Source organism: Canis lupus, chromosome 6 (assembly GCF_048164855.1).
Source record: "Canis lupus baileyi chromosome 6, mCanLup2.hap1, whole genome shotgun sequence".
Lineage (NCBI taxonomy): Eukaryota > Metazoa > Chordata > Mammalia > Carnivora > Canidae > Canis > Canis lupus.
Genome location: NC_132843.1, coordinates 63,412,247 through 63,434,407, shown reverse-complemented (window position 1 = coordinate 63,434,407; position 22,161 = coordinate 63,412,247). Strand labels below are relative to the sequence as shown.

The 22,161-nt window shown below is 43.2% G+C and overlaps 1 protein-coding gene across 4 annotated transcripts in view; it reads right to left on the bottom strand.

Moving 5' to 3' along the window:
• Positions 1-4,628: 4,628 nt before the first annotated feature.
• Positions 4,629-22,161, bottom strand: part of NIBAN1 (niban apoptosis regulator 1) — a 213,340-nt gene continuing 195,807 nt past the window's right edge. For all 4 annotated transcript variants that reach the window (XM_072830881.1, XM_072830879.1, XM_072830883.1 and 1 more), the window contains 5 exons: positions 18,756-18,917; positions 17,126-17,236; positions 15,204-15,311; positions 10,833-10,944; positions 4,629-9,231 (listed from right to left, as the gene is read on the bottom strand). In XM_072830881.1, coding sequence (XP_072686982.1) covers positions 8,093-9,231; positions 10,833-10,944; positions 15,204-15,311; positions 17,126-17,236; positions 18,756-18,917 — 1,632 coding nt within the window. In that variant the 3' untranslated portion in view covers positions 4,629-8,092. The remainder of the gene's footprint in view (positions 9,232-10,832; positions 10,945-15,203; positions 15,312-17,125; positions 17,237-18,755; positions 18,918-22,161) is intronic.

Below are 22,161 nucleotides of genomic sequence, written 5' to 3'. Positions count from 1 at the left end.
GAATTCTGTTGCTAAGATAGGGAGAAAAATCCCTTTTGGACCTTTCTTCTTTACAAGGTTTAAAGTTTTTTTTTTTTTAATAATAAATTTATTTTTTATTGGTGTTCAATTTGCAAGGTTTAAAGATTTACAAAATATTTTTCAATAGAAGATTCATTTTCAAAACCAATGCAAAAATCAAGATTCTTTGAAAGATCAAAGGATTTGAGTTGGAAGTGATCATGTTTCATTCACCCTATGGTCAGTGGGACTAGAACAGCACATAGACGTTGGGGGAAGTATATGATGGGAACCAATGTTGTCAGTGTGTTAACATAGTAGAGGCAAGACTGTGGGTTTTGTTCATAGTACAGGAGTCCTTTGAATCCTGGTGAGGTAGGCTGATTGCATTGACAATCAGCCAATTAAATGGCTTCCCTGGACTCATGACCAATGCAATGTGACTTTGCAGCTCTTTCCATCCCTTGAATCTTGGCCAGTCTTGTGACTTGCTTTGGCCAGTAAAGTAAGGCAGAAGGGATGTTGCACTAGTTCTGAGCCCAGGTCTTAAGAAGCTTTTGTTTCTCCTTCTCGCCCTCCTTTTTCTCTCTCTCTCCCCCTCCCTCCTTCCTTCTCTCTCTTAACCTTGCTTACATCACACATATAAGCCCAAATCAGCCTGCTGAAGGCAAACAGACCACATGGAGTAGAGCCTTGTTGTCCCAAACACCACTAGGCTAGATTGACATACAGCCAGCCCCAAACATGTTGAGAGAGCTGGCCAAGATCGGAAGAACTATCTCCCTGATGCCTGGCTTGTAGTCTTCTGAGCAATAACAAATGGTTACTGTTTTAAAGCCACTGAGTTTTTTAATGGTTTTATTTATAGCAATTGCTAAATGATGCACCTGGCTCAACTAGTTACTAGCTGTGTAATCTTCAGAAAGTTGCTTAACTTCTCTGAATCTCATTTTATTCATCTATGTGTCAATGTCTATTACACATTATCTCTTAATCCTCACCGTGGCCTTGTGATGTGGGTACTGTTCCTCCCATTTCACAAACTGGTTCTTGTAAAGGTTAAATAATTAGCCCAAGTTCACACAATAAGTTGACAGCCATACAGTTTTCTCATAAAGGACCTCCAAGAAATCAAGTTTATAAGCAAACTTAATAAAGAATTCTAAAATGTGATCTGAAAGATGGAGGGGTTCATTTATATATAAGAATATTTCCCTTAGAATGTGAACTGGAAAATTCTGGAAAACTGTGTGGAGGTTCCTCAAAGAGTTAAAAATAGATCTGCCCTACGACCCAGCAATTGCACTGCTGAGGATTTACCCCAAAGATACAGGTGCAATGAAACGCCAGGACACCTGCACCCCGATGTTTATAGCAGCAATGTCCACAATAGCCAAACTGTGGAAGGAGCCTCGGTGTCCATCGAAAGATGAATGGATAAAGAAGATGTGGTCTATGTATACAATGGAATATTACTCAGCCATTAGAAATGACAAATACCCACCATTTGTTTCGACGTGGATGGAACTGGAGGGTATTATGCTGAGTGAAATAAGTCAATCGGAGAAGGACAAACATTATATGGTCTCATTCATTTGGGGAATATAAAAAATAGTGAAAAGGAATAAAGGGGAAAGGAGAAAAAAATGAGTGGGAAATATCAGAAAGGGAGACAGAACATGAGAGACTCCTAACTCTGGGAGACGAACTAGGGGTGATGGAAGGGGAGGTGGGCGAGGGGTGGGGGTGAATGGGTGCCAGGCACTGAGGGAGGCACTTGATGAGATGAGCACTGGGTGTTATTCTATATGTTGGCAAATTAAACACCAATAAAAATAAATTTATAAAAAAGCATATTTCCCTTAAGCTGAGTAACAGAAATGTTCAGTTCAGAAAAGATAACCCACAGTCTGAATGCAGCGAGGATGGGAGTTTGCTACTCTGTTCTCAGGGCCTGGCAGAGTCCACAGCACATTAGTAGATATCAACAAGTATTTTTGGAAAAAATTAGCCCATGAAGGAATCCTGATGGTGCCTGGAAAGTATCATTTATTCTAAGACCTGAATAAAAAATGTAAGGGTTCAATGCTTGAAGCCTCTGACAGATAGAAATGAAAGTACATTCATTTTTCCCCACATGATCTCCTCAAACCAATGTACAAAAAAACTGTCCCCCACATGATTCAGGAAGCTGCACAGAATGCAGGGGCAGGGAGGGAGGGGGGGTTAAGTATTATTACCAAAAACCACCCCTCAGCTTCCAAATCACTTGAGTATCTTTTAGAAATTCCCCAACACATAAATCCATTTTCCTACCCCAACAGTTCCACCTAAAATTGCTATAGACAGAGAGGTCTCACCACTACATGTGTGTATCCTTTTGTATAGAGACCAGAGGGAGAAAATTGATCCATGAATTTGGATTCCATAAATTAAACCACAATGGATCTGCAGAAGGTCTGGATCAGCATCCAGAAGACTCAAGATTCCTGAAGAGTGTGTAGGGGTTGGTATAAAGAGGTCTTGAAAAAAGTTTTCTTCAGAGTATCTGTAAGCAACTAGAGTTTGGATTTTAGTCCATGACAGAGAAGAAGTAAAAGAGGCTGTATAGGGCAGCCCGGGTGGCTCAGCGGTTTAGTGCCACCTTTGGCCCAGGGTATGGTCCTGGACACCCGGGATCGAGTCCCACGTCAGGCTCCTGGCATGGAGCCTGCTTCTCCCTCTGCCTGTGTGTGTCTCTGCCTCTCTCTCTCTTTCTGTATGTCTCTCATGAATAAATAAATACAATCTTTTAAAAAAAAGATGCAGCATATAAAGGGCAGGCTCAATAGGTTCAAAACCAAATCTGAAATTTCTTGAGTAGACTCTTTAGTTGCCCTTCATTTGTGCTGCCAGAATGCTCCCTCCTCTACTTGCAGAACCACCACTTGCTTCTCAGTCTTCCTGACTGGACTAAGTTTCCTAAAAGCAGGGACCACAGCTTCTTTCCTGTTCCTTGCCCAGCCTCAAGAGGAAGGATTGCCAGAAGGCAGGTGCTGTCCACGAATTTCTTGAACATTTGCTCATATTTCACAGATTTGGGTGAAATTCAAGGGTAAACTTCTTAACTTTTTACCATGTTGGCCTCATAGGGATATCAGGAAAAACCAGTGGAAGCACTTGTTCTGAAAACTAGGAATGGTTTATACCAGCTAGCTTGATTTGGGGGCAGCTTGGTTCTGATGCTGTCTCCCAGAGGGACAGGTGTGCCCAAACACTTGATGAAATCCCATTACTAAAATAGAACTATCTCAGTGGGCTGAGGGTAAGTAGTTACCAGCTTCCCAGACCATTATGCTGTGCTAGGCAGTTATCAGCTATCTCTCCACTTGTCTCCTACTTCTGGGATTGGCGATATTCATTCATTCAACATTTATTGAGCACTTTCTGTATACAATTATGTACACTCTGTTAGGGACACAAAGATTGAAGATGGTGGCACAGAGAAGGTAGATGGCTGCAGTAAAGTGAGAGAAAACCACCAGAAGTGGGCAAGTAAATTCAGGTGACAGTTTAGCAACATGTTATGGGGGAGAGGGGAAGGATTTGTCCAGACTTATCCTGACTCTTGTGAGAATTGGCCAGATTGAGAAAGGAGGATCAGAAGTTCTCAGAAAGGGGAAGACTGTGGCCAAGATTGAGAGTTGTTCAAGTCGGAGCAGCTCCAAGCATGGCTGACAGAAGAGCTTTATTTACTTGACTCCACCCAAGATGTCCATTAGTTCCACCCAAATCACACCAAATAAACATATAATCTAAGATAAAACTATGCAGAAGACATTTCAAATCAATGAAATCTCCAATTGGAATTGGAACTGCCAATTCCAATCTGATCCTTGGCCCTAAATAGAGGTCCTGGAGAAGCCACTCTGGGAATGATTCTTGCATATTGGGAATTTGGAATGGAAGGAGAGGGAGTAGAAAGTCTTTGTTGCACCCAGTTAGACTTGATTTCTCCAATATTTCTTCTTTCCTGGCTAGAGCTGTTGGCATAGATAGAGTTAAAACTCTTAGAGACAAGTTTTATGCCAAACAAGGAAGCAAATACCCATTCTGGGCCCTCCCTGGCCATGTTTACCATGAGAATTTGAGTTTGCTGATGTCTGGGACCATATACACCCTGTTCATCTCTGCTTCTCCAGTACCCACTAGAGTGCCTGCACATAATAGATACACAATCTTTTTTTTTTTAATGAATGAATTCTTGGGGGAATGAGCAACTATAGATTTTGGTGAGTAAATACTATTTTATTTATGATCATAGAAAGAACGAGTATTTTGCTTAATGTTATCCATTGAGAATAAATTTGTTTGAAAAGTAGTTCAATTACGTCAAGAGTAATTGCCCGTTATTATAGACTTATTCCAATTCCTAGAGAAATGAGCATAATTTTCAAAGCATAATTATATCTGACATTAAGTGACTTCTCTGTGGACTCTTTCTTGAAAACAGAAAATTCGAAGTCCCATGATGCAGCAACAGTGACTCACCTTTCCATCTGAGGGCCGTTCCTCCCAGTTCAAGTATGATGTTTGCTTAAAAGATGAAACCATCCCCATTCTAAGTAAATATGACATTTGGACAACTCTTCAAGGATGAACATTTTATTGGAATATAGGCATTTGGCAGAGTAAATATGTGGTTACAAAGTGCTTTAAGTTTATTTGCTTTATATAGTGACCAGAAAAACCCATCCACAGTGTAGATTTTTTCTTGAAGTTGCAGACTTCAGAAGGTAAGTCCCCAAACCCGCTTATTTATTAGTAGAATATGAAGACATATGTACCCAACTTTTTTTTACCTAGTGAACCTGTATTGTTTTTAATACAGGTTTTTATTTTTATTGTTTTTAATTTAAATTGCTATGCAGCATGTAGAGTTTAGCACTTTTTAAAAGAATGAAAATCACTCATCTGGGAGAACTGTGAACCCCTTGGAAACCAGGGACTCCAATCTGGAGGGTTACAAAACCAGACTTGAGAATCTTTGCAATAAAATGTAGAAGATAAGGCCTAGAGACCTGTGGTTTTTCACAGGTCCTCTTTCTAAAAGCTCTTTCTAAAAGCTTTTGGACAGATGGGAATCTTATCCTTGTGGTTTCCAAAATGCCTTTTTTTTTTTTTTTTTTTTTTTAAAGAGAGAGTTTTTTTCTGCATAATTCAAGGCACCGCTGTCTCCACTCTAAGCGGCAAAGGGAAAAAGATGACAAGCTGATTTTTTTTTTCAAGGAAAATATTCTCCTTGTAAAAGGTCAATAGTAACAGAACTCATTTAAAGTCATGGGATTTTCCCCAAAAACCATGTCCTAAGGTTTTATGCATTTCTAATAGATTTGCCCAGAGGAGAGATCCCCAGAGCACCACGCTGGAAGCTTTTCAGGCTGCTCATTTAAATTACAATAACCTTGCTCTAACCTGGAAACCACTGAAGCAACACATACAAGTCTATTAAAAACAAGACAAGCTCATAGTAATCTGAAGTTACTCCATTCAACATATTAAAATGAATAAGGGATATTTTTAATGAACTTTAGTTTCCTGTTCCATCACCAAAGGGAACAATCATCCTGCTTAGTCTACTGAACTTGTCTTTTGTGAAATAAGTACAGAAACATTCTTTGTGTTCTCAAGTCTACCCTACCACTTAGTTCTCAGTACCCTCTAGCCTAGAAGATGGGCACTGATTTTCATCCATCCAAAGCAGATGTACTTTCTTTTAGGGTTGGAAAAATCTCTTGGTTTTCCAAGGGGTCCAAGAAGCCGTGAGGTGAGCAAAGGAAGGAAGCTAGGAAGCTCCAGCAAGGGCTGGGCCTGGGCTGGGACCTCCTTACTCACTGACAATTCTCCTGGAGAGAAGGGCCGTGCTTGGTGGGGCTGGGCATTACGCCCTTGGCTCCTGGCCTTACTGGGCAGCGCATCCGACCATCTGGCTGTCTGCCTCGTGGACTCTGGACTTGACCGGAGGAAAGACTCCCCAAGGGCAGAAAGCCCAGTTAAAAAACGTCTCCCTGCCTGACAGGGAGACCCAAATCAGCCCAGCACAGAGTGTGGTGGATGTTCAGGGCTCACATTTCTTGAGCAGCTCAACGCTTGCCAGTTCTTAGGCGAGGCACTAGGGATATGACAGGGACTGGAGAAGGCAGGGAGCCATTATGCAAGGCTGTGTACCTCTAGCAGGAAGCACACACCATTAATAAATCCCAATTTCTGTCCTCGAAGAGAGGGGTCCCAGGAGAGACGGCCAGTAAACATAATTTCAGTACTCTGCGCTAAATGCAAGGATATGAGTGAGCATTGCGTACTGCGGGGACCTGAGAGGAGTAGCCTCCACCCTCTCTCTCTCTATAAGGAGACTCTGCATAGATGTGAAGATCTAAACACTCTAGGAGAAGTGAAAACAATTCAATATGAGACTATGATGATACTGATTATTCTTCATTCTTTATCTCCTGGAAATTCTTCATGGGGAGGTGGACAGAGAAATATTTTAATTCCTGGTAAAAGAGTTAAACCATGGGACAAAGTCTCTAAACAACTGACATAAACTTGCTGCTGCTGATCACAGTAAGCTTTTAGGACAGTATGTTGGGATCTAACATTAATATTTGTGGAAGGAAATGTCAAGAGGTAGTATCTGAGACTGGAGCTTTTAGGAAATGAAGGATAATAGAACCTATGTTTTTAATCTCCTGCAAGTAAGTCCTTTAACATAAACATTTATTGGTCAGGATCCATTGAGAAGTATCTGTGTCTCTTTCCATTGAAGTGTAAGTTCCAGGAGGGAGGAACAGAGTCGTTTTCACTACAGTATCTCTAGCACCTGGGACATAATAGGGACTCAGTTAACTTGCTGAATGACCAGACAAATGATTTCCACTTTGGGTGATGTCTTTGGAACTTGATGCTGTACATCTTGGCTTTTCTCTTTCTTGTCCTTCCTTCATTCCTTCCTTGCTTCCTTCCTTTCCCATTTATTCACTTTCTTCCTCTTCTGGGAATGAACCAGGACTGCTTCGATGGATAGAAAGTTATGATGGTTTGAAAATTGACATATGTTTTTCTTTTAATTCCCATAGGTCTTTTAATTTGTGCCAAAGCACCTTATCTCCTCCTCTTCTTCTTCTTCTTCTTCTTCTTCTTCTTCTTCTTCTTCTTCTTCTTCTTCTTCTTTCTTCTTCTTTCGTTGTTGTTGCTGTTGTCACTATGCCTAGCACAGCACACGGCATACAGTAGCTACTCAAATAATGCTTGCTTAATTGGTAGTCTTTTATGCTTAAGAATTAGCTAAGGGCCCCCTGCACAGTCTAAGGCTAATTTGGAATGCTTTCAGGCTTAAACATGCCAAGGAAATTTTCTTGCCTCCTCTGAATTTCCCCAAAAGGTGATTAATTAATAAGAATCAACACAATTAATTAACAAGAAATTGATAGTAGAATCAGTAACAAGCTCAGACAGTCCCACAGACCACAACTTTCCTCTGATTGTGTTCAGCGTCCCCCTGGGTGCTCTCAGGCGTAATCTCTCAGGGTCTATGGGGCTGCCCACAGCAGGGTGATCGGTGTTCACCACCCACCCTTTCCGGTGGCCTGACTGTGGATGAATGCTGAGTCTTTCAGAGACAGTGAAGTTGCTTGAGTGGATGGTGAAGCTTGATTTACAATAAACATTTGCATTCTTACCAAAAATTAAAAAGCCTTGAAGGACATTAGAGGAAGATGTGCAGTGTATTGGAAACTGGGCTTCTACTGTTTTCTTCATCTTTGCTGGAACACCACTGCCTCCCTTAGACATCCATAGCTGCCTCTCACCCTAAACACTTCCCACTAAAATGCTAAAGCGGTAATTCAGGGTAGAACACTTCAATCCCACAGAGGTCTGCCTCACTATGCATGCTCTGTGTGCATTTCCTCTGGTTTCATGACACACGTTAAGGAAGTACTTATTTATTTATTTCTTTTTTGGTAATAACTTGTGTGCAATCCCCAAGCATACCCATAACTATTAACCTTTGGCTGAGTTTGAACAAAGAAATACTTAGGCCAAATTGTCCCTTTCACTCTTCGGAGGGCTGCTCTGGGGTACTTTCCCCCAAATCTGGTGAACCTAGCAGATCTATGTTTGGAGCATTCTCTACCACCCACTGGCACTCATGAACACCGGCAGCCTTAATCTCCTCTGTCTTCACACTGGTAGTAGCCTGGGTCATGCTGCTGGTCCCTCCCAGGGTTTCTTCCACAGAAACTGGGCTCTCACTGGGGCAGGTATGGTGAGCACCGGAAGTGCAATCTTCCTGTGGCCTGGCCTCATCCTCCACAATGGACGCAGCCCCTCTTTCATCCTGGGCATCCAGGCTGGAAGATCTCCCCTGGATCTCCCCCTCAGTGGGCTCCCCAGCTTCTGCTTGCTGCTCTGTGGGGTCTGGGCTGCTGGCACCAGGGGTGAGCCCTTCACGGGCCAGCTCAGCCCCCAGAAATCCCCCCAACTCCTCCCTGCTGGCCTCTGCCTCCAGAGGGGGAGGATGGGCCTCCCTCCCACTGATCTCACTCTCTTCACAGCTGTCCTGACTGGAGGCAGCTGCTTGATTGGCCTCTGTGTAGGTTGGGGTTGTTTCCTCTAATTTTTCCATTTCTTGGGGAGCGAGGGTCTCTTCATTTGTATCTTCTTCAATCTCGAGGGTGGAAGATTCCACTGGCACTTCAATGGTCACCGTCAACAAATTTCTGAGCTCCTTTAAGGAGCTCGAGGCAGAACTGGATTCTGGCTTTTCGTGGGTAGGTTCTCCGTCCTTAGGAGCCCCTCCAAACTCCAGCTCTGACGAGTGTGTGCCCAGGGCTCCTGCTGTGTCCTCTGCAGTCACGAGATCTACAAGAGGGCCATCCATGCCTGAAATAATCATCTGTCCGGTCCCAACTGGGGAAGGGGTGGGGACAGGGAAAGAAAGGCTTTCTTCTTTGGCCAACGGACTAGAGACCCCAGGCTGCTTCTTTTCCCCTGACTCCTGGAATACTTCGTTACTTAGCGTTTCACTATCTGAAACTCCTGGCAGAAGGGCCGAGGCTCTCCTGGCAGGGCTGGCCTGATTTGACCCTGCAGAGGTTTTGATATCAGTTAAGCTGGACACACTTTCGCTGGGCAAGGCCATATTGTCTTCAAATAAGTTGTGTTTCTTCAGAATAGCAGCTTCCTTTATCACTGAGAGAGACCAGAAAGCAAAACATGACATTAACACTCTGCCCTGGCCACCCTGGATTTTCTGACTTTATCCAGAAGTCAAACTCCCTTCTCCCAGCTTTTCGGCCATCCAAATTTCTCAATTTCAAATTCCAGCTTATATCCACCCTCTTCCAGACCATCAGGTCCCTGATGACCAAAGCCCACAGACCCATTCTGAACTCTGGACCTCTGTAGTGTTCATTCATTCATCCCTTTGCTCATTCATTTATTCAAACTGAACAGCAACTGAGGGACAGACTCTGAGAATCCAAAGATGAATCAAATATGGTTTTTGCTTTCAAGGAGCTCGCAACCTATACTAGTATCATCTGTCATTCATAGAGGCCCCACTGCAGAGGCAGGTCTGGCGTTTCTCAGCTTCTTGCAGGACAGTCCTGAATGTGTAATGGGTACTCAGTATTGAACACACAGAGAGAGCTCTATTGACCTGTCATGTCTGAAATGAAGACCTATATGCATCCATCTCAGTCTTAGAGGCCTTGAGGGGACTAAAACCAACAATAATGATTATAGCAGCTGACATTTTTGATGATAGGCCCCTACTAAAGCTCTGCAGGTTGTACAGTGCCCAACAGTGTCATATCCAAGAGCATGTATCATTCATATCAGAGATGGCACAGATTTGTGTATTCAGCATAATTTTCTAGCAACTAGCCGTAGAGCATCTTGCACTGATAAAATCGGTATGTCATGGCAATTTTTGACAGAGAGCAGCCAGTGTTTGGAGAAGGGGAGCCTTTTCCTAATTGGCTCAAAGGTGCCATGGTGGACTGGCAACAGGCTGGAGTGAGCCCTTCCCATCAGACACTGCGCTGACATCTTTACACTTCCTATCTCCTTGGATTAGCTACTGGGGCTTGTGTTTGGCCAGTTTTCCTTGTGGAGGGTTTTTTTTGTGATACTAACACCTTCCCCATGGAGACCAGATACGTTTCAGGCCTACAGTTTGAGGGAATGGCCCTAATCAGCATATTTCTATCAGAGTTGTCCTGTCCACAGTCTCATCACAAGCCTGATTCCACAGGACAGGGGGTGCTAGAGTCCCAACAAGACTCACGGGGTACTGCGTGGGCACCCTGTGTCTGCTTCTGCCCCGCCGACAGGATGTGAGGCATGTGCTGAGGGAGCAGCTGACAACCCTTGCTCCCGGAATCGCCTCCTCCTGCCTCAGGGAGGGGCTGTGAGTCTGCGGCTAAAAGCACCTGTTCTTCTTTGTTCTGTCTGGAGCAGCTGGAGGAAGACAGCTGTTCATGAGACCGTCTAGCCTTAATCTCCCTAAACCTCAGTTTTCTGTGAAAAATGAAGCCTGAAATCTCTTTCTCGCAGAGTTCTTATTGGTATTCAAAGAAGGAGTATCTACTGGGCCACCACAGTGTGTGCCAGATTAGGACTCTCCATCAAAGCTGGTAGTCCTCTCTCTTCCCTCTCCTTTCTTCTCTGTCTCCCCAACAAACCAGTAGCCATTTCCTCTTCCCCTTCCATCCTATTGAGGAACCTAGCCGGCCTCACTGGGTCCCCTGTACCTGAAGTTCCCTCAGCCCCAAGTAAATCTTCCTCACCTTTCAGAGTTTCATCAAGGAGGCTCTGATGTAAAATCTCCTCATAGACATTTTCAACATGAATCATATTGGTGTGATCTGCAAAAATGAACTGTTCATATTTCTGGAGCTCCTGGAGCGAGGAGAGAGGAAGACAGAGGACGAGGCATGAGATGCCAGTTTGCAGATGAGGTACAGGGAGCCTCCCACTGATGATGCCCTCTTGCAGTGTGGGGCACTCAGCCACTGGTCATTCCCTTCCCTTCCCCAGGCACGAGGCACTGTTTCCTGTACTCGGCACACGCTCTGTGTACTTCAGGGGTGTAGACAACATAGATTTTAAGCATCTCAAGGCCCTGTCTGTGGGTCAGTGGGTCTCAAGGCCCTCCTTTTTTTTTCTGTCACAACCAAAATGTTTCCTTCTTCCTTTTTTTTTTTCTTTTAAACTCCAATAGTATTTTACCAAAGTATAAGTTACCTTGGTAAACATACACATTTTACAAGTATGTCTCAGTGGTTTTAAATATATAACTATACCCATGTTAACTGTAACCCAGATCAAGATAGAGACTATTTCCAGCACCCTGTGACTTTTTCTTGACTACACCCCCAAACAAGAGGTAAGCACTACTCTGATATCTGTCACAACAGATTCGTTTTTCTATTTTTTTTTTTTTTTTGAGACAGAGAGAGAACATAAGGGGGGTTAGGGAGAGGGAGAGAATCTTAAGCAGGTTCCACACCCAGCAATGAGCCTGACAAAGGGCTCAATCTAACAACTCTGAGGTCATGACCTGAGCCGAAATCAAGAGTTGGATGCTTTACAGACTGAGCCACCCAGGTGTCCCTAGTTTTTCTGATTTTTGAACTTTACATAAATCAAATAATATATTCTTGTGTGTTTGGTTTTGAGATTCATTTGTGTTGCTACATGTATCATCAGTAGCTTGTTCCCTTTAATTGATAAAAGGCATTCATTATATGGATAAACTAAAATTTTTTAGCTATCCTCCTTATTGAGGGTGTTGAGATTTTCTCTTTTTTTAAATTTTTTTTTTTAGATTTTCTCATTTTTTAACTGTTACGAATACAATTGCTACAAACATTCTTGTGCATGATTTTTTTAAATCTTAAGTATATGCCTAGAAGTGAAATTGCTGGGTCCTGGACTAGATGTTTGTTTAACTTTATTAGAGGGACCCTTTGCACAGATATGGAGAATCTCTAGTCACAGATATGGAGAATCTCTAGTCAAGGACTCTTCAGGAACATTCTCCTCTTTCCCTCCAACTGGTCCTGACACTCATTGATTTCCTCTAAGACAACCCAGGCAGGATGTGAAATCTTGAAAACTTTCTGCTCTCCAAGAGTTTCCAGATGGCTTGAGGTCAGGGTAGGGATCAAAATATACCAAGTCACATGCCAGTGATTGGTATTCAAAGGGGCCCAAGAGCCAGGGCCTTAGCAGTGGGATTTGATGCCTTTTGCCTAAAGGGACAGGATCTTCAGCATGTGATCAGAAGCCACCACGTGCAGACAACTCAGTGTTAGGAGTTGGGGGTCTATAGTCCTGGACCAGATCACAGCAGGCAATAATGGAGTCCTTTTATATCCACCCTAGAGCAAAGCCAAAGGATTGAAAAGACATGAGCTTCCATGACCCTGAGAACGTCTGTGAGGCAGGACTGACACACAAAACAGAACTGTGTGGAAAGAGCACTGCCCAGGAGGCTGGACACTACCCTGGATTTGCTGTGGGACCCAGGCAAGCCATGGCACTGATCCCTGCCTCTCTCTTCCTCTGCAAAGCAAGGGGCACAGACTCATGTCTGCAACACCCGTTCATCTCCCTAAGTGGTCTCCCACTCTCTATTCCCCTGATTCATGCTTCAGGACTAGGCAAAAACATGACCCTGGGAAGTCCTCCCTGACCCCATAAGCAGAGCTGGGCACCTGGCTCAGCACTCTGGTTGTCCCTCTTTCCCATAGGCTACCGCTGTGCTCATCACATGGCACACTATATGCCTGTCCTTTCCTGTCCCCTGCCTTTAGGCTATAAACTCTGGCACAGCAGGGACGTTGGCCTGGCACAGTGCCTGGATCACATGTGATATATAGTCAATACATGTTTGCTGAATAGACAGGAGACCTTTAAAATTTCAAACAGCTAGGGATGCCTGAGTGGCATAGTAGGTTAAACATCCGACTCTTGGTTTCAGCTCAGGTCATGATCTCAGGGTTGTGAGACTGAGACCTACATCAGGCTCTGCACTCAGCATGGAGTCTGCTTAAGATTCTCTCTCTCTCAAAAAAAAAAAAAAAAACAAACAAACCAGTCAGTCTCTCTCTCTCTCTCTCTCTCTGCCTCTCCTCCCTGCTTGCAACTCTCTCCCAAAATAAGTGTGTGGAAAGGAACAGTATCTATGGATGTTTATATTATCGTGACATGTCCAGCTTGGTAACATAGGTCTTCTATATTGAACTGATTGAACTGTGTGTGACATATGTTTAATTCTTGGAGCAATTTAATTGGAACCACACTAAGGGTAGGTTTGGGGGAACCAGAAATTTTTTTATACCTCCCCAGGCAATTTTAATGTGCAGCTTGGATAGAGCACCACAGATCTAGGAAGCTATGATTTAAAGAACCAAAGGAAACATACTTTAGTCAAATAAAGAATCCTTCAGCGAAGCAGATAATCCGCCAATTTATCCATTCTGTAAATCCAGATTTTAAGAAATCTCTTGGCACTGAAGTAATATCCTTCATTACTAAAAACTTGGGGTCTCAGTTTCTTTGGAAACCAATCTCAATTGATTAAAAATCACAAGAGTATTTTATAGATTGGGTACAACTCTGATGTTTGGAAAAAGGGAACAGAAAAGAAAGGGGGACTTCCTTTGTCCTCTTCTGGGAGGAGGTAGCTCTGGCGCCCTCAGATTGCCTTTTGGATTGAAAAAGAAAAACAGTCTAAAGTAGAATGTGTGCAGACACATCCAGAGGTGGACTAAGTCACCCTTTAGGTCTCTAAACATTTCCATCCACACGTGGCCAAAGGACATCCATATAGACAGATTCTTCATTCCTGTGGCTTGGTTAAATTCCCAGAAGTAAATGCCCAGTACTAAATATGCCAAGACTCTAAAGAAAAAAGCATTTATAGAATATAAAAATAACCAAAGACATTTCTGTAGTAAAATAACTCATGCTAAGGATTTAACGTTCTAATTCTTGGAGACCCTCTCAGCTGCCCAAAAGCCCTTTTTCAATCCTCAAAAGCTCTTTATGATTTGCTCCAAGAGGGAGAAGGCACTGACAATGTCCATGCTCATAGATTATTTCTGAAACGTAGAAATAGTAGTGGTATATACCACTCACTGAATACACACCATGTTATCAATGACTATGAGCTGAGTTCAAACTCTGGTCCTCACCAGCTCTGTAACTTTGGGCCTATGACTCAATCTTCAGGTTTTCTCATTCCTACAATGAGAATATAAATAGTACTTCCTCCTAAAGTTGTTGTGTGAATTATTGAGATAATCCATACAAAGTGTTTAACATAGTGCCTAACACATGGTAAGCACTTGTCAAATAATAATTCTAATGTCATCTTAAGAAAGGTGCTGCAAAATATATCGTCTCCATTTCCCAGAAGATGGAATCTAGGCCAAGATAGAGGAAAAGTGACTGCCCAAGGCACCAGAACCAATACACAGAGGAACTAGGACTTGAACTCAGGTCTTGTATATTATATGTGCTGCCAAAGCAAGCACTGAACCCAGGTCTTGAACCAACCTCCGGAGGTGGCTCACCCATGGCTCTGCTCTGCAGTCCAATGCACACCTTCATAAACATGGCTGTCACTGGTAACAGCTTTAAATGGTTTCAGTTTCATTGATTTCACCAAATAAACATTGAAAGAAAAAATATTCTTCTGTAATCATGTTACTTAAGGTCTTTTCCTGGATGTAGTGGTCAAGTTTCAGAGGACACGTGGTACCCATGAGCCATACTATGATGAGGAGCACCTGGTGTCCTCGGGTGCTCTATGACAACCCTTCATTTGGCTCAAAGTCAGATCTCTACCTTTGAGATTTTGTCTAGTCTGGGGGTTGGTAAATCTGACCGCTGCTTGCTTTTGTAAATAAAGTTTTATTGGAACACAGAAGCACTCATTGTTATATGTTGCCTATGTTTGCTCCTGCACTTAGCAGAGTAGTTGGAACAAACAGTAGGACCCAAAACATTTATTCTCTGACCATTTGCAGAAAAAGTTTGCTGACCCCACCCTGGTCTAGTCAGCTGTTTGGAAGCACATCATAGCCAAAGAATTTGCTTGAACTTCACAGCAATAAAAGCAGGCTCTCAGGAGTAACCAAGCCCCTTACTGGTTTGCACGTGGATGCCAGTGCCTTCTGCACGGTGGGAAGTGTGATTTGAACCAGTGCCTCTTGAAATATCCTCTTCCGGATGGTGCTGCTGTCATAATCATATTGCTGTCAATACAGAGATAGAAACATATGCTAAATAGCAACATTACAATCTGTTATCTTTTGCTTAAACAAAAATGCAGTCACTCACTTGTCTCCCTTTTCCTCCTATTTCTGAGGATGCTTATGGTGTTTCCAAGGTCTCAAAGATCTTACTATGCAATTCTCTTATACTTTGGGAGGAGGGTATGACTATGAGTGACCCATCTTACTCTCCCCTCTTACAGATAGAGAAACTGAGGCAAGATCAAAACAATAAATTTTGCATCAAAAAGAAGTTGGGGGTGAGTTTGTATGTCATCACCCCCATCCTGGGTGGGTCCATAGGAACCAAGATCATCTGCTCCTTTCACTCTACATCCAAAAAAGCAGGATCGGTGGGTTGTAATGATTTCCACAAAGGAAGAGAGCGTCTGGCATATAGCTACCTTAACACCATGGCGTGCTAACCAAGGAAGTTTAGAATCCAGACCAAGAAAGATGATGATTCACTGTTCTGCATGGAATATTCAAACCTAGAGGCCAGAGTTTGGTTTTAGATGACACTTTAAGAAGATCACAGACAAAAAAAAAAAAAAAAAAGGAAGATCACAGACAAACTAGAACACAGTCACGGGTATGTGAGGGAATGGTCAGACCAAATAAAGAATGGTTAATGGCACGAAGGCATTTATACTGGAGATAACAACCATGGGCGAAATTATAGCTCCATTCAAACAACCAAAGGCCACTCTGTGGAAGAAGGACATAAACAGGGAGAACAGAACTAGAATTACCAACAATGACAACTTTTTTTGCAGTTAAAAGTGTCCGGAGAAGAAATAGACTGTCCAGGGGGGTATAAAGCGTCTTGACACTGGAGGTGATACTGTCATTGACACTCTTTTCTTTCCAACTGCAAGTTCATTATTACTTGTGTTCCATAATAAATATTGCTTTTAATCTCAGTGATTTGGTTGCCATTGTTTCCTACTGCCTATGAGGTATTAAGACTGGGTCTAAAATTCAGGGACCAACCCCTAAGCTCTGTGGGACTTTGATCTTCTGCTCCAAGGCACTGTTTAGGGGAATAGGTGGTAAGAAATTGGTGGACTAAGTTTAAGAATTGTTTCGGCTGTAGGCTCACCATTGACGAGCCTGCTGAGCTTCAGTAAGTCACGTTAGCTCGTAGTGAGTCAGTTTCCTCATCTCTATAACGGAGACACATTCTAATTGTCTCGCAAGTCCTTGTGAGGATCAAACGAAACAGGATAGGTTACAAACAAAAAAGCTTTAAACATAGACCATATATGTGCAAGCTGCTATTATTAAAACCATTTTGCTATATACTTAAGCAGTAAGCACATTAAAAACAAGTTTGTATGGCAGGTGCCTTTTTTTTGTTTTTTGGAGTATTTCCTTTGCCAGGAGATTTTTATTTTTCTAAAAAATGTTGGTCAATTTAAATGGGTTTTACTACATTGTAAACTCTTTGAAGAAGGAAGCTATGCTGCGCCTGATTTTACATTTTTGTGTAATATCTATCACGGCGCTTTGCTTATAGTGGACAGTCAATAAATACCAAGTGCGGTTGCTCTGAATATAAGCCAGGACAGGGCACTTCTCGCGGATGGACCAGGATCCTGAGGACCTGAGGTCCCTAAAGTTGCCACTAGATGGCAGGACAGGCACGAAAGTCCTGGAGGGAAAGAGGGCAGGATTACAAACGGGGTGTGAAAGACAGAGCTTGGTATTTTCCACTTAACAAAAGAAGCAAGGGGGGAGGGGGGGGGTGTCACACAGTTGTTTTACACTTCCCACAAATGAGAGGATGGTTTTACCTTTAAGACTCGGAGCTTAACCTTCTCAATGGCGACTGCAGTTTTAGAGGTCTCTCCTTGGAGGTGTGGGGAAAGCAACTGCTCGAAAGTGAATACTGCATTCTCCATTAGCTAGAAACCAAAAACAACATGGAAGGGCACCAGGTCAGACCCCAGAGCAGGAGCAGGGAGGGGATGACCATCATGGTCCCTTCAGGCACTACTCTGGGGCCACCCAGGGCAACAGATCTTCATCCCCCTACCTGGCTTGGGAAATAGGCACTTGGCCACAGTGGGATCAATAAGAGTCTGGGAAGTAAAACACATGCTCACACACGTGTGTCAGTGTGCATACATGTATTTTCTTCCTCCTCTCACCTTCATGCTCTGAGCTGGGAGGCCCATGGCAGCCATGGGATTGAGAATACCATCCTCTCCCATGGCCAACCCCTTCCTCTAGTCTCCGGTACCTGCAGCCTGGGCTTGACATACTGAGGTGGGAGGCTTCCCTAGTTATTTTTTGCTGCTCTAATGCTGTACTTCCACTTTTCTGTGGTTGCAAAGCACTCCAGCACACATCTCTGCACTTTCCAGCCTATCATCATCTCACTTCTCTTCCTTTCTCTGCCAGTCTGGAAGGGAGGCAGGGTCAGGGGTTGGTGGGCTGATACGCTCAAAGGGTAGGAAACGCAAATGATTCAGATTTCTTATTCTCTGCACTTGTACCTGGATCGGTTTCACCAAGGTTCGGTATTACCAAAGGGACTTCTGTTAAACTGTTGCCCAATTTTGTTCCCGGTCCATCTTTAATCCTTCACAATTCAAAGGTTAGATAATAAGGTGTATCACTTAATCCATCCTGTAGCTTGTAAGGAACAAATGTTCCTTTCTTCCCCAAGCCTGTGATCCCAAAGCATGAACACACAGCTTTGTCACAGCACTCTCAACACTGTAGTAACCTGATCTAAGCATCTCTCCTGGAAGTGGGTTCTGGCACTGTGCCCAGCCCTTTAGTATGCTTCCCCAGAACACCCCTGAAATAGAATTGTGTTCTGAGGGCTCCAGCGATCACACCTTTCTTCATTTAGAAAGCACCGTACTATGGAAAGAATTTATGCTTGTTCCTAGAGAAAAAGTTCCTTGTGGGGAGGGAAAAAAGGGAATCTATCAAGTAGACCCAAGAAATCCAAATATGAAGCCGTGATTGATTGGTTGATTTCCTCTTAACCAGGTTCGGGAATTAGTGTAAGCTACTAGTTCTCCTTCTGGCTACCTATTAGAAGCAGTGGGAATGGGAGTGAGGGAAAATTAGTGGGAGTGGGGCCTAGACATCAGGATTTCTCTAAAGCTCCCCCAGACAATTCTAAACCTTGTGTAGCCAAGGTTAAAAGTGCTGGTTTGACAAATCAAGTAATTATCAATTAATGCTACTTGATTTCCCTGAAATGTTTTGTTTCTTTCTGATGTTATGAACATGGAAGAAAGATGAAGCCAGTTGGAAGGACCAAGTATGTCCTTACTCAACATGATGACAACAGAAACAGGCCCCTTTGCCCAGGGCTGCACAGGCACACCGGTCTCACTGGCCAGCCCCTGTTTCTCTGCTGTCTCCATCCTCACCCCCACCCATGGAAGCCCCTGCTGCTCCCACCTCCTGCATGTAGTTCTGTGTCCTCTGGACCACCAGATCCACGTGGGGGAATCTGAAGCGGCTCTTGAGATCCTGCAAGCGCTCCTGAAGCAGGTTGACTTTACTATAACACGGTTCCATCTTCAAGGAATCCAGGGGAAGATTCATGAGCTGGCCTAGATGCTACATTTTGGTGAAAGGAAAAATTAAATACCTTCAGACAGAGGAGCAATATTACATGCATTTATATATTACATAAATTCGAAATGATCAAATGTATGTTATTAGAGTGATTCATTTCTCAGATTACTATATCTGTGAAATTTCAAATGTCTTACTTTCCTCCTTCAAGGGTCCCTGGGGCAGCTCCATTACTAGGGCAGAGACTGGTAGAAGAATCAACTGGATGATGGAAGGAGAGCATCTGGGAGGCCCCAATCTTAGCTTTTGATGGATGCTGAGCTCCCACTTTCAGAGCTCAAGAACTAGGTAGGCAGGTTTCTTGGCACCAGGAATTGTTGCTAGGCACCTGGGGCCTCCAAAGCCTTCTTTAATGAGTGCCATTCACTTAAAAAACCTCTGGGAAGTCAGGGTGTCCAGGACCCCGGGACTCTGGGAATGAGCCTGAATCTCCACCATTCTCTGAGGTTCCAGGGCTCACGGGGCTTCCTCTGTTGTAGGTTGTCTATGGTGCTAGTGGGTGGGGAAGGTAGGTAGTAGGAGGAGGCCCAGCCTGGGAGAGGCATCCAGTTTAAAAACCGGGGTCCTGCCTCCTCTGCTTTGCACAAGGAATGAAGCCACAGGGCTCCCAGCAAGAGGGTTGCAACAGATCCCCTCCATTAAAGACATCAGGTTTTATCAACATACTCTTACACCATGAGTGTTGTTGCCAACTGAATGCATTCTATTTTCCAAGCGAATTTTCAAATAATTTTTAAAATTGAGGGGATCCTGGGGTTGCTCAGTGGTTTGGCACCTGCCTTCAGCCCAGGGCGTGATCCTGGAGTCCCGGGATCGAGTCCCACATAGGGCTCCCTGCATGGAGCCTGCTTCTCCCTCTGCCTGTGTCTCTGCCTCTCTCTCTGTGTTTCTCATGAATAAATAAATAAAAACTTTAAAAAATAGAATAAAATAAAATAAAATAAAATAAAATAAAATAAAATAAAATAAAATAAAATAAACTACAGTATTGGATACCTAGAATAAACAGGTGGGTGGGCAGAGGGAGAGAGGGGATAGAAATGTGCAGTAAATGGATGCCCAGGGAGAACTGGGGAGGAACACAGGGTGAGTGTGGGTAAGAGAGGATGTGCTGTCTGATTTTCAAATCACAGAAAAGAGACAAAGCTAGAGTTCTAGGTTTCTCTAAATAGGAATTCTTACAGGGCTCATTTCCATTGCGTGTGTTTTATTTAAAGATTTTATTTATTTATTTATTTGAGAGAGAGATAGAGCTGGAGCAGCAGCGGGGAGGGGGAGAAGCAGACGCCCTGCTGAGCAAGAAGCCCCACTCAGGGCCGGATTGCAGGACCCGCCCCTCCCAGCCCCAGATCAGGACCCAAGCCCCTTAACCCACTGAGCCACCCAGGCCCCCCTCTCATTGTGTTTATAAAGAGAAAATATCACCCTCATTGAGAAGGGAGTTGTGGGGAGCTGCATTGGAGTAGGATTAATGGTCAAACACACACAGTCAAACTTGTCCCTCCTCACACAATATGTAACCTATCTGTTTTGAAGAAATAACAAGCAGACAAGAGAAGAAAACCAGGTTAATGCTCTGCTCCTATCAGCGTGGCCAAAGTTTAAATAAGTGGGAATGCCTATTGCTCATGGGCATCTGGGGAAGAAAGTCCTCTGCCATATACAACTGACAGACAAAATTTAAATCACCTCTTTTTTTTTTTGTGAAATGCAAATGGTAACATCTGTTAACAGGAGAAATAAACCCACCTTTCATCCTGGCAAGTCTGACTTAGGAATTTATCCCACAGGAATGAAAGCATCAGAGTACAATATATGTAACAAGATTATTTATCATAGCTTTGTCCATGATGCCTGCAACATTTGGATAGTTGAGTAAATCATGGTGCATTTGTACATGAAATATTATGTAGCCATTACAAAGAATGATTTAAAGCTAGAGCAGCTAATTTGAAGACAGTATTTTTTGAATGAGAACACTGATTGTAATACAATTCCATTTTTTTAAAGAGCAGACAATCAGAAAAAACAGCTCATAAATGTGTATGTTTTATAATTACATAAGTGGGGTGGGGGATAAGTACAGAATGGCAAATGCTAAGATGTTAACACTACTTACTTGAAGGGGGGGTGTTGGGGGAGGGGAAGGGGGGTAAAGGCAAGTTTTTAAAAAGGGTTCAAAAAGAAACTTTAAAATATTTATAAAATTTACCTTGTTTATGTACAATTACATGTGTATGTATGCATAAAATAATAAGAAAGGGAAAAAAAGAGAGGTATCTGGTTTTATCCACTGACTGGTAGTGATGTGTCAAATGTAAAACCAAGCTGCCATGTTACGTGACTGATTCCTGAACTTTGGGGTACATCACATCCATGGGAGGCCTTGTGAAACAGAATGCTGGGCTCTATCCCCAGAGTTTCCAATTCAGTAGACTGTTGGTGGGGGCCTGAGAATTTGGGTTTTTAACAGCCAGATGATGACACTGCTGGTCTAGAGACCACACTTTGAGAAACAGTGTTTTTATCATGAGTCTCTATTTTTGGAAACAAACCAATGAACACAATTTATATCAATGAGGATACATGCTTCTATATTTGCATGAACAAGAAACAAGTATGTGAAAACACATTCTAAGTTATTTATATTAGTTAATTCAGGGAGTTGGGAGTGGAGGTAGCCTAGGAGTTGGTGTGGGTAGGAGCTGATGTGAGAAACAAAAGCAGCAGAAAAATTATTAAATTTCTTTCCTACCTACAGCCCACTGATGAGTCCTTGAAACAGAGTGACATTCCTCTAGGGACTCAATTGCCTTGATGTTGCTACTTTGCTAAGGGCAAAAGGCAAACTTAGCCTGACCCTCCAGGATCCTGTAAGTCTACTTTAATATATAAAAATTCCTTTGGAAACTTCCTTGATCTCTATCCCGCAAGATACATGTTAGCAATCATCCCCCAAGCATATGACCCACCAATACACATCTGAAAGATCTTATGACTCAGGCTTTATTAGACAGTAATAAATGATCCTTTCCCAACAATAACTAGTCCCCTCAAGGTTCTGGAAACCTTGCTTCCAAAATTCTTCAAGGACTTACACCCCCCATCCAAACTTGAAAGTCTATAATGGCCACTCCTCATGACACCAGTGCAGCTCTTTCTGCCCACGGGTCCTGTCCCCGTGCTTCAATAAAACCACATTTTTACACCAAAGACGTCTCAAGAA